This window comes from Humulus lupulus, chromosome 5 (assembly GCF_963169125.1).
Source record: "Humulus lupulus chromosome 5, drHumLupu1.1, whole genome shotgun sequence".
Taxonomy (NCBI): domain Eukaryota; kingdom Viridiplantae; phylum Streptophyta; class Magnoliopsida; order Rosales; family Cannabaceae; genus Humulus; species Humulus lupulus.
This window is the reverse complement of record NC_084797.1, coordinates 157,559,787-157,572,497: the sequence shown is the minus strand read 5'-3', so window position 1 is coordinate 157,572,497 and position 12,711 is coordinate 157,559,787. Positions and strand designations below refer to the sequence as shown.

General features: G+C 40.5%; 1 protein-coding gene across 3 annotated transcripts in view; it reads left to right on the top strand.

Moving 5' to 3' along the window:
* The window catches only part of LOC133777777 (glycerol-3-phosphate acyltransferase ATS12, chloroplastic), a 31,896-nt gene that overhangs the window by 7,072 nt on the left and 12,113 nt on the right, over positions 1 to 12,711 (top strand). For all 3 annotated transcript variants that reach the window (XM_062217511.1, XM_062217512.1, XM_062217513.1), the window contains exons 5-9: positions 1,150 to 1,207; positions 1,982 to 2,083; positions 2,195 to 2,256; positions 2,354 to 2,464; positions 3,102 to 3,180. In XM_062217511.1, the coding sequence (XP_062073495.1) occupies positions 1,150 to 1,207; positions 1,982 to 2,083; positions 2,195 to 2,256; positions 2,354 to 2,464; positions 3,102 to 3,180 (412 nt within the window). The remainder of the gene's footprint in view (positions 1 to 1,149; positions 1,208 to 1,981; positions 2,084 to 2,194; positions 2,257 to 2,353; positions 2,465 to 3,101; positions 3,181 to 12,711) is intronic.

The window sequence follows — 12,711 nt, the reverse complement described above, 5'->3', positions numbered from 1 at the left end:
ATAACTACTAGAAGTAACAATGGTGATTGTGAAACTGCATGAATGAGGTTAGCTAGTGATTATTTCTTATAAAAAAAAAAAAAAAAAAAGATTTGCATAGTGGTTCAATAGCAGTGTTATAAACTGAAGACTTTTGTTCTAACACCTTATTCTTAATGGCTCATTTATTTCATTCTTAGGGATCAAGTTGGATGATTTTCTTCTAAACTGGGTTTTTTCTTTAATCCAAGTTGCAGTTAGTAGAAGAAGAAGAAAGCTAACCTTTTAAACTTTTTGAACTTTAATAATGCATCAATTGGACTAGTTTTGTCTTACAGTAAGTGCTATGCCTATTAGTAATCCATAGTTCTAGATTGAATGTATAAATTATCATTATACTTATAATAGTAATTTGAAATTAATTATCAATTAAAAACATTGATCAAGAATAATTTACATTCATACTTTATAAAAATACATCAATACTTGTTTTTTTTTTTAAAATAAAATAAAATAAGATCACATCAATACCAAAATAACTCCTAGGGTTTGAAAGTATTAACAATACAATCTTGGTCTAGTTCTAAAGAATACTGCACAAGAGCATAAAGTTTGAGTGTCTGCATGTAACTATGAACATGTCGCGTGTAGGTTTGATTATTTATGATTGACTTTCTGATACAAAGCTTTTTATTTTTGTCTACGTTTCCCAATTTTATTTTATATTTTTGTGAGAAATTGCTATGTTAATAAAAGCAAATTTACAATATTTTAAAATTTCTGATATTCTGATAGATTTTTTTACTCATGCCATATCTCTCCAAGAGCAATATTTTGACCATTTTTTTAATCCTTGATTATTACGTGGACCTTTTTGATAATCAGATTCATTTTGTTTCTAATTTGTGAAAGTGAATAATTTGCATCGTGATCACCTCATTCTAATTTGTCAGGGAAATCTGAATCCAACAAACAATTGAATGGAATACTTGAGTTTGATTACCTTTCTTTTCCTTCGTAATCTGATTTTTTTCTCAATTCCAATACAAATCATTTATTGTTTTAAGAATATTATGTTCATGAGATATATTTGAACTGCCTTTTACTGTGATAATGTTGGTTTCTTCATGTTTTATCCTTTCCCTAAATTAAAGTTTGACCTTGATGCAGGAACTCATATGTTGGCAATATTTCCATTTTTAGTGAAATGGAAGATAAGTTAAGACAGGTGCTTATTCCGATAACAAACTTTTCTTATGGAGGTGTAGTGTTCCTAAGTGCCGAATATTTTGTTGATCTGATGAGTTATCTTTTCCAAAAGAAAGTATAACTTTTACCTTCTTGCAAAACTTCCATAAAGAGTTCCTTTCAAAACTTCCTTAAAGAGTTTCATTCAAGACTTCTTAAAAGACGTACTTCTGGTACTGTGTGCTTGCATATGTAGACTCCGTGCTATTTTGATAACATCAGGGTGAGTTTTTGTAAAATATTTCTGGATAACTGAACCTAGGAAGTGCAAGACACGGCTGTGAGAAGAAGCGAATGCTACTATTGCTATACTGCATGTAGCGTAGAAAGTTTTGAACAATGGTGTAAACACCTAGGTTGATTCAGTTTGAATCTGTCAGTAGGTTCTTGGCTTGACTTATGAAATTTAAAGCCGTTATTAGTCTGTATGGAATTAGGTTACTTCTGTCACAACCACTGTACTGGGAAGAGATCTAGGTTTACCAGTCTTCCTCACAGTTAATTATGTTAGTTGTGGTTTATCGTTGATTGCCTGAGATTTGGACGGTGAGATCTAGATGTTTCTGTGTTTTGTAATATGCAGATGCCATGTTCTTTTGTTGAGTTTAGCTATTCCCCACAGTACCAATGCCTGATCACGTGGTCTGTAAGATAATGACAAAATGAAAATGCTCATCTGTGTTAAATGAGAGAAAATAGAAAAATTAAAGGTGACTTCTGCAGTATAGTTTTGACATTGAACTACTGATTGTAGGGTCACAACATTGTACTGATGTCAAATCACCAAACTGAGGCAGATCCAGCAGTAATTGCATTGTTGCTTGAAGCAACAAATCCACATATTGCTGAAAAGATTGTGAGCTATTTTTCTTTTCCTCTTCCACCCCTCCCCCCTCCTGTTTATAATTCTACTTTTTTCTGTCTGTTAAAACTTTGACATAACCAAACTTTAGGTTTTGTACTGTAGACATATGTTGCTGGAGATAGGGTTGTGACAGATCCCCTTTGCAAGCCATTCAGCATGGGAAGGTGCTTCTGGTGTTCCTTGATATGTTAAAAATGATTATTGTGGCCTCCTATGCTTTTTAATGTTCAGATAAAACAAAAATTCTGTTATGGTTCTCAGGAATTTATTATGTGTGTACTCGAAAAAGCACATGTTCGATGTTCCTGAGCTTGCAGAGATGAAAAGAAAGGCGAATACGCGAAGCTTGAAGGAAATGGCATTGCTTTTGAGGTATCTCCAGTTTTTTTTCTTTTCATTCTTTGTAGGTACATATCTGAGCATACAGTCTGTAATGCTTGATGGCCCCTCTTATTTCTGTCCACTGTGGGTACTTTTGGCATAATTGTTCCTTGTGTGAAACAGTTTTGAACAGTTAACCGTATTCTTTTTTTTGGGGTTTTGGAGTCTATTTAAAGTGCTGCTGGTGGGGCGCAATTGTTAAAATACTTGGTGTTTGGGTGTAAGTGGTTAAGGAAGGTGCTTGATTTGGGGATCCCTAAGAAATAGGAAAAGGAAGAAAATTGGTTTCTTTGAATGGTGGTTAAACTTGCGACTAAAAACATAAGATAGTGAATGACAATAAAACAGAGGAAACAGATTAAGAGATTGAAAATGTACTGAAGAATTGTTTCATAAAAGTAGAGAGCTGGTACGATAATATAGCTGCCGATTTTAACTGTTACAAGAACTTGTCTTGGTTTATTGTAGTGTTTTAGTTCTTCATTGTATAGTGTATACACGATTTGCTGAAGTATATCAGGTATTGTCTTGTTTCAATAGTCTGTTTGAGTCATTTAATTCACCTTAATCTCTTTGCTTTTGATTTTTCATTAGTATGGGTTCTTCTAACTGAACAAGATTAATGCAGGGGTGGGTCTCAAATTGTATGGATTGCTCCTAGTGGGGGCAGGGACCGGCCAGATCCAGTGACAGGAGAATGGTATCCAGTAAGAGTTTTCCTCTCCACCGTTATTATAATAGGATAGTTAGTTGGCATGCATTATGACTTTTATCGAATGAGGTTTACGTAATTTTTTGACATGAATTGAGGTGTCTGTTGACAGACAATGGATTCACCTGAAAGTAAACAAATTTTCGTATGATTAACAGTTAGTGTTGTAAGTTCTCTATTAAAAGTTGCTCTTTGATTGGTTGAAGAATTATGAGTCAGTTATTTAGGAAGAAGTATTAATAATTAAATAGATTGAAAAAGATCTCTTAAAACTTTTTTGTGCCAAAAGAAAACAAGAAAAAAGCTATTGACAATTGTATTTACCCTATAAAATGTCTACTTTCGTAAACAAGGGCTTTTGGTTGGGGGCTGAGTAGCTATCCAAGGTCTTTGTAATATTCGATCACACAATTTAATAATTGTTTGTTTATTTTTTATTAATTTAATAATTGTTTATTTATTTATTGTTCATTGTTTATTTTTATTATTTATTTATTATTTGAATTTATTTATTTGTAAAGAATATTTGGAATAAAAATAATTATTTTATTTCTTCTTATTTTTCACTAAAAGAAAACGTACAAACAAATATATATAGCCTTTTCAGACTTGAAGCTGTTACAACTAATTAGCTAAAAACTAGGAAAGCTTGAAAATAGATAAAATACTAAGAAATAGTCGGACAAAGAAGAAGTCAGACAAACATTAACCTAATTCCCTAAAATATTAAAAATATTAATTAAATATAATCATAATTTCCACACTCCCCCTCAAGTTGGGTTGTACAAATTGTACATTCCTAACTTGCAACTCAATTCTTCAAAGTTAACTCTTGGAAGTGCTTTGGTGAGGATATCAGCTGTTTGTTGACGAGTAGGAGTATAGTTCAGCTGAACAATCGAGTTTTCAATCTTCTCAGAAATGAAGTGTCGATCAATCTCAATATGTTTAGTTTTGTCATGCTGTACTGGATTCTTAGCAATGCTGATGGCTGCATGGTTGTCACAGTACAATCTAATAGGCTTCAGATTGCTATGTTTTAAATCAGCTAGTACTCTTTGGATCCACATGCCTTCGCAAATACCCAGAGAGAGTGATCGGAATTCTGCTTCTGCACTACTTCTAGCAACCACGGCTTGCTTCTTGCTTCTCCATGTAACTAGATTTCCCCAAACATAAGAGCAGTAGCCGGAAGTGGATCTCCTGTCTGTATTGTCTCCTGCCCAATTTGCATCAGTGTACATTTCAATGTCTCTGTTGTCATTTCTTTTGAATAGCAGACCACTTCCAAGATTCATCTTCAAGTATCTCAAAATTCTCATCACAACGTTGAAGTGTTCTTCATTTGGGTTCTTCATGTACTGGCTGACAATATCTGGCCGTGTGTGAGCAAGGTAGATGAGTCGACCAACAAGTCTTTGGTATCTCCCCCTTTCAACTGGTCCACTTTCTTTGTTGATTCCAATCTTTTTGCATGCGTCCATGGGAGTATCGGCCGGTTTACAGTTCGTCATTCCAGTCTCTTCTGGAAGATCAAGAACATATTTCCTTTGTGAGATTACTATGCCATTCCTGGAACGAAGCACTTCCATACCAAGGAAGTATTTGAGAGATCCCAGGTCTTTAATCTCGAATTCCTCTGCAAGATGGTCCTTCAATGCTGTTAATTCTTCCTCATCATTTCCTGTCAAGATTATATCATCCACATACACTATTAGGACAGCAATCTTTCCTTCTAAACGAAATTTTACAAACAGTGTGTGGTCAGATTGACACTGTGTGTAACCGAGCTTTATGATGAACTTGGTGAATCTTCCAAACCATGCACGAGGAGACAATTAAGTCCATATAGTGCTTTCTGCAGCCTACATACTTTGTTGCTGTTTTGTGGATTCTCGAGTCCTGGCGGTATCTCCATGTATGCTTCCTCTTCAAGATCACCATTTAGGAAGGCATTTTTTATGTCAAGTTGATGCAAGTTCCAATCACAGTTTGCAGCAATAGAGAGTAGAATTCTGACCGTATTTAATTTGGCTACGGGTGCAAAAGTTTCTTGGTAATCAATACCATAAGATTGCGTGTATCCCTTTGCGACCAATCGAGCTTTTAATCTTTCAATGCTCCCATCTGCTTTGTGTTTTATAGTGAAAATCCACCTGCAACCTACTGGTTTCTTTCCTGGTGGCAGCTCTGTAGTCCTCCAAGTATTGTTCTTCTCAAGAGCAAGAACTTGATAGGCATCCTATTACGTTTGTGTATGCTAGGAGGGATAAGGGGAAAGGAAAAGCAAAAGGGTAGTTGCTGTCCAAGGGGGTATTTGTCAATTAGAAGTTAGTTATGGGAGCTGTTATTGGGTGGGAATAGGGTGCATAATAATACAGTGAGTAATGATATATATAGCTAGTAAGAGTTCAGTTGGAATTAGGCTGGAATTGAGTTGTATTTTCTGTTTGGAGAGACCAGGCTCTCAAAGTACCTGGGTTTCAATACAAATCTGAGTTTTATTCATTCTGCTCTGTATTATTTCTTTGCTGTTATTGTTTGTTTGGTTGTTTGGAAAGAATCAGATAGGGAAATTCCTATCAAATTGGTATCAGAGCACACGCATTCCATGGGACCGAAGAAGGATTTACAGAGTGAGGTACTCAGAGAAGATGGAGTTGATGCAATCTGCGTTTCGCAGAGAATTGGAGGAGTTGCGATTGGAATTCCAGCACCTTCCCAGGGAGCTGGAATCAATGAAGACAGAGGTGTTGCGGTTGCCGGCGATGGAGAAGAAGATGGATCTATTGATGGTCCACTTAGCCCAGTTACTTCAAGATTCGGGGAAGGCAGTAGGGGGATCTTCGGCGGTGGAGTCCGACCGTCAAAAGTGTGCGTTGGAGGAGGAGAATCGGTCGGGGGCGAGATCGACACAGCCGGCGGCACATAATTCTTCTCGAGTACCGCCGATCATCGGGGAGCCGTCTAATGACCATCACGAATAGCGCCATCAATCGTCGGAGCCCTGGGGTGTTGGACAGAATTTTAGCACTGATTTTCGGCCACCAAGAATGGAGTTGCCGCTGTTTTCAGGGGAGAATCCTGACGGCTGGGTGTATCGAACAGAGCGTTATTTTCTGCTTATGCATTTGACGGAGCTGCAGATGCTTGAAACGGCCATTATAGGGCTTGATGGTGATGCTTTGACATGGTTCCAGTGGGAGAACCAAAGAAGGCCGATAACGTCTTGGCGAGTTTGAAACAACAAATCCTTCTCCGTTTTAGGGCGTCGCTGGTGGGGTCAGTCTCGAAGGAGCTTCTTTCCGTCACACAAACCACCACGGTCAAAGAGTATAGGCTGCGATGGGAGATGTTAGCTTCCCGGGTACCCGATGTACCAGACCACGTGCTGGAAGGCAGTTTTGTTCGCGGGCTTCAAGAGAACATTAAAGCAGCTTTACACATACTTCAGCCCGTGGGCTTGGCACGTATTATGGACACGGCCCAACGGATAGAAGAGGGCCATCAACTCTTGCAAACGGGCCAGCCCATTCGGCCAATAATGAACAAGCAAACCCTAAGCCCAATCACCCTCAATCGAAACGTACAACACTCTTCTATCGTGAAATCTCATGCGATTTCCCCGACCACTTCATCTTCTCAGGCGGCGACATCTATACGAAGCAGTTCTGTGTAGCAGCCGAAACCCCCACCATTTCGCAGATTGACAGAGTCGGAGTACCAAGACAAAAAGGCTCGCGGGGTGTGTTTTCGCTGTGATAAGAAGTTCCACCGTGGCCATGAATGTGACCAAAAATTTCTGCAAGTGTTGTTACTGTCGGATGAGGAAGACTCCGTTGAGACGGAGGACTCGCCGCCCCTTTCCTCGGACACGGCAGAGCACTGTGAATCGGCGGAGACGCTGGCCACCCTTTCCCTGAATTCTCTTGTCGGAATTTCATCGGCGCACACTATGAAGTTAGCGGGGCAGATTGGTAATCGGCCAGTAACGGTGTTGATAGACAGCGGAGCGACTCATAATTTTATCTCGACAGAGATAGTGGCCGCAGTGGGCATGCCAATTACAGCGACCACTTGCTATGGAGTGCTATTGGGGACGGGAGGAAAGGTCCGAACAGAGGGAATTTGTGCCAATGTCGAGCTGGATTTAGGAGCGCTGCGGGTTGTCACAGATTTTTTACCATTGGAGCTGGGGGGGGGCTGATGTGATTCTGGGTATTAAGTGGTTGGAGACGCTGGGGAACATGCAGGTTAATTGGCGATCAATGGTGATGAAATTTGAGATGGGAGGGTCTTGGATTACACTACAAGGAGACCCCAGCCTATGCAAATCTCCTATTTCACTCAAGGCAATGATTTTATCGGTGGAAGGGGAGGCGCAAGGGTTTTGGGTTCAATTGGGAACGCTGTCCACTGACGTTTTAAGTGAGCAACAGCCCATTCCGCAAGCAGTAGCATCGGTTTTGCAGGAGTTCCAGTCCGTTTTCGACATGCTAGTGGGTTTGCCACCTATACGAGCTCGGGAACATGCCATCATTCTTAAGGAGGGGGCGGGGCCGGTATCCGTCAGACCATACCGCTATGCTCAAGTTCAAAAGGATGAGATTGAGAGATTAGTAACTGAAATGCTTACTGCAGGAATCATACAGCCAAGTAACAGTCCATTTTCGAGCCCGGTGTTGCTAGTTAAGAAGAAGGATGGGAGTTGGCGTTTTTGCGTGGACTATAGGGCCCTAAATAGGGAGACCGTGGCTGATAAGTTTCCGATTCCAGTCATAGATGAGCTGTTGGATGAGCTTCATGGAGCTCAAGTGTTCACCAAACTTGATTTGAAGTCCGGTTACCACCAAATTTAGGTTAAGGCAAGCGATATTGAGAAGACAGCCTTTCGTACACATGAAGGGCATTATGAATTTTTAGTAATGCCCTTTGGACTAACCAACGCCCCAGCGACTTTTCAAGCGCTTATGAATGAAGTGTTTCGCGATTTTTTGAGGAAGTTTGTGTTAGTGTTCTTTGATGACATTCTTATCTACAGCCCGTCTTTGGAGGACCATTTAGCTCACTTACATTTGGTCTTGGAACGCCTTAAGGAACACAAGCTTTTCGCTAATAGGAAGAAGTGTATGTTCGCACAAGCTCAGGTGGAGTACTTGGGCCATGTGATTTCGGAAAGGGGGGTGGCTGCCGACCCAAGCAAGCTGGCTGCAATGGAGACTTGGCCGACACCGAGGTCTATTAAGGAGCTAAGGGGTTTCTTGGGGCTCACCGGCTATTACCGGAAGTTTGTACAAGGGTATGGGAGCATCGCGAAGCCGCTTACAGACCAGCTTCGCAAAGATTCATATGGCTGGACAAAAGAGGTACAAGGGTATGGGAGCATCGCGAAGCCGCTTACAGACCAGCTTCGCAAAGATTCATATGGCTGGACAAAAGAGGCAGATTTGGCTTTTATTCAATTAAAGAAAGCAATGTGTACGGTGCCCGTTTTAGCTTTGCCAAATTTTTCAGCTCCGTTTGTGTTAGAAGCCGATGCGTCCGGGGCTGGTTTAGAGGCTGTTTTGATGCAAAATGGACGCCCCATAGCCTATTTCAGCCAAGTATTATCACCAAGAGCTCGCATGAAGTCTATATATGAGAGGGAACTTATGGCAATTGTTTTGGCAGTCCAAAAATGGAGGCCTTACTTGTTGGGACGCAAGTTTTTGGTGCGGACAGATCAACGCAGTTTGAAGTACTTATTGGAGCAAAGATTGGTGGCCCTAGAACATCAAAAATGGCTTACAAAGCTGCTGGGGTTTGACTTTGATATTCAGTACAGACCGGGTTTGGAAAACAAGGCAGCGGATGCATTATCGCGCCTACCATGCGAACCGATCTTGGCTGCCATTTCAGTCCCAAATGTGGTTTCTATTCCGGATCTTCAAGCACATATTGCGGCTGATCCAAGTCTGTCCACCATAGTGAAGCAATTAAAAGAAGGGCAGCAAGTAACGGGGTATACTTTGGTGCAAGATTGTTTGAAATATAAGGGGCGTTTGGTCCTTCCGTCTTCCTCCCCTTTTATTCCGTTATTATTGCAGGAATATCACAGCAGTAACATGGGTGGACATTCAGGTGTGTTCAAGACTTTTCAGAGGATGGCAGCTGACTTATATTGGCAAGGAATGAGAAGAGATGTACAACAGTTTGTAGCGGAATGTGCGGTTTGCCAGCAGAATAAGTATTTAGCTCAATCCCCGGCGGGTTTGCTACAGCCCTTACCTATTCCAGACCAAGTTTGGGACGGCATTTCAATGGATTTCATAGAGGGGCTGCCGAAGTCGAATGGCTTTGACTCTATTTTCGTTGTGGTGGATCGTTTGAGTAAATATGCTCATTTCATACCCCTCCGTCACCCATTTACAGCAAGTTCCGTGGCAACCAGCTTTGTGAGAGATGTTGTCAAACTCCATGGCGTACCACGCTCTATTGTTTCAGCCCGCGACAAGGTATTCCTTAGTTTATTTTGGAAGGAGCTATTTCGGCTCCAAGGCACAAGTTTGAAGAAGAGTACAGCCTATCACCCACAATCTGACGGACAAACTGAGGTGGTAAACCGCTGTCTTGAAACATATTTGCGGTGCTTTGTTAGTGCTAAACCGACCCAGTGGGCGAAGTGGGTACCATGGGCAGAATATTGGTATAACACATCATTTCATTCAGCAGCGGGAATGACCCCTTTTCGTGCATTATATCATAGGGATCCTCCTCCACTTATACGCTTCGAACCAGGCAGCACTAAAGTATCGGCGGTGGAGCAAACGCTTCAAGAAAGGGATAATATTCTGGAGTTGCTAAAACTAAACCTGCATCGGGCTCAACAACGAATGAAGACACAGGCTGATAAAAAAAGGAGGGATGTGCAGTTTAAGGTGGGGGACTTGGTCTACATAAAGCTGAGACCATACAGGCAGAAAACAGTTGCTAAACCCGTCAATGAGAAGCTCTCTTAGCGTTATTTTGGGCCATTTCCTATCCTGGAGCGCATTGGGACAGCAGCATATCGTCTTCAGCTTCCACCGGATGCCACAATACACCCTGTTTTTCATGTGTCGCTGCTCAAGGGGGCTTTGGGACAAAATCAGCAACCATCCACATTACCTCCTGAATTAACAGCGGAGTTGGAGTGGATTTTGACACCAGAAACTGTTCTGGAATTTCGGCCAGGTACTCAGAAAGCAGCCCCTCAAGCATTGATAAAATGGAGGAACATGCCGGACTGCGAAGCAACTTGGGAGGATTTTCGAGTGATTCAAGAGCAATTTCCAGACTTTCACCTTGAGGACAAGGTGAAACTTGTGGTCGGCGGTATTGATAGGCATCCTATTACGTTTGTGTATGCTAGGAGGGATAAGGGGAAAGGAAAAGCAAAAGGGTAGTTGCTGTCCAGGGGGGTATTTGTCAATTAGAAGTTAGTTATGGGAGCTGTTATTGGGTGGGAATAGGGTGTATAATAATACAGTGAGTAATGATATATATAGCTAGTAAGAGTTCAGTTGGAATTAGGCTGGAATTGAGTTGTGGAGAGACCAGGCTCTCGAAGTACCTGGGTTTCAATACAAATCTGAGTTTTATTCATTCTGCTCTGTATTATTTCTTTGCTGTTATTGTTTGTTTGGCTGTTTGGAAAGAATCAGATAGGGAAATTCCTATCAAAACTTCATCAGTTATTGCCTGTGTCCAACCCTTGTGCTTGAGAGCATCAGCAATAGTAGTTGGAATTTGAATGCTGTCATGAGCAGAGATGAAGGCTTGGTAGGATTGAGACAATCCATTGTAGGATATATGTTTGCTGATTGGATATTTTGTACATGATCTAACCCTTTTTCTCTGAGCAATTGGAAGATCAGCATTATCAATAAGAGGAATATCTTCATGTAAAATAATGTCCTTACCTGAGTTTGTTTCTGTAGGGGTTGGATTAGGTTCCACTGATGATTGGTGTGCAGGTAGTTTATTCCTTCGAGTATAAACACGAATTGGGAGTAGGGACTGATTTGTCATCGGTGGCTGTTGGTCAGTGTTTGTGGCTGGATTTTCTGGCTGATGATTAGAGCTGGATTTAGAGTGTGTGTGAGGCTGAGAATGAGTTTCCGAGGGCTGCTGGTCAGTGAGTGATGAGGGGGCTGTTTGAACAGCGATTATGCTTTGCCAAAACTGGGATTCCTGTCCATTCTCCCCCTGAATGGTAGTTTTGGAATAAAATGGCTGAGATTCAAAGAAGGTAACATCCATGGAATTGTACACTTTCTTTGTAGTAGGAGAAAAACACTTGTACCCTTTTTGGTGCGAAGAATACCCAAGAAAGATACATTTCATGGAACGGGGTTCTAATTTACTCCTAAACTGTTGGGGTATATGGACAAATGCCGTGCAACCAAATATTTTTGTGGGAAGAGATGATGAGAGTAGTCTACAATGTGGAAAATGATGAAGGAGACTTTGATGAGGACTGTGAAATTTTAATACTCTAGATGGCATTCTATTGATTAGATAGGCAGCGGTAAGTATAGCATCTCCCCAAAAATGTTTAGGCACATTAGAAGAGAACATTAAGGATCGAGCTACTTCTAATAAATGTCTGTTCTTACTTTCAGCAACCCCATTTTGTTGAGGTGTGTGGACACATGAGCTTATATGAATAATTCCCTGATCTAAGAGATAAGATCCAAGTGTAGATTTGAAGTATTCTAAAGCATTATCAGTTTTAAGAATCTGAATTTTGGCTTGGAATTGTGTTTGGATCATCAAATGTAAGTGTTTGAATATGTTTTCTACCTCTGATTTGTCTTTCATTAAAAACAGCCAGGTTAGCCGTGTATGGTCATCTATGAATGATACAAACCATCTAGAACCAGAAATGTTTTGAACCCTAGATGGTCCCCATACATCACTATGAATGAGTGAAAATGGCTTAGAGGGATTATAGGGAAGTGGTCTGAATGTGCTTCTAGTATGCTTGGCTAATTGGCAAATTTCACATGTGAATGAACTAGGATTTTTATTAATGAATAGAGATGGAAACATTTTTTCGAGATACACAAAATTGAGATGACCTAACCGATAGTGCCATAACATAATCTCACTATCTTTATTGATATTGGAATTAAAAGATTGATAAGGCATGGAAATGGAAGCTGAACACTTTGAGTCCAGGTTGGGAGAGTTGAGGATGTAAAGGCCCGATCACAATCTAGCACTGCCAATCATCTTCCTTGAATCCAGTCCCTGAAACACACACAAGTTTGGAAAAAATTTAGTTTCACAGTGAAGATCACGGCTTAATTTGTGAAGATCACGGCTTAATTTGTGAAGATCACGACTTAATTTACTAACTGAAATTAAATTGCACTTGAGAGATGGAACATGGAGCACTGATTTGAGAATTATGTCCCTTGACAAAATAATGGAACTTGTTCCCATGACTTTAGTCAATGATCCATCAACAACTCGAACTGTGGAATTAGAGCTGCTTGGGCTG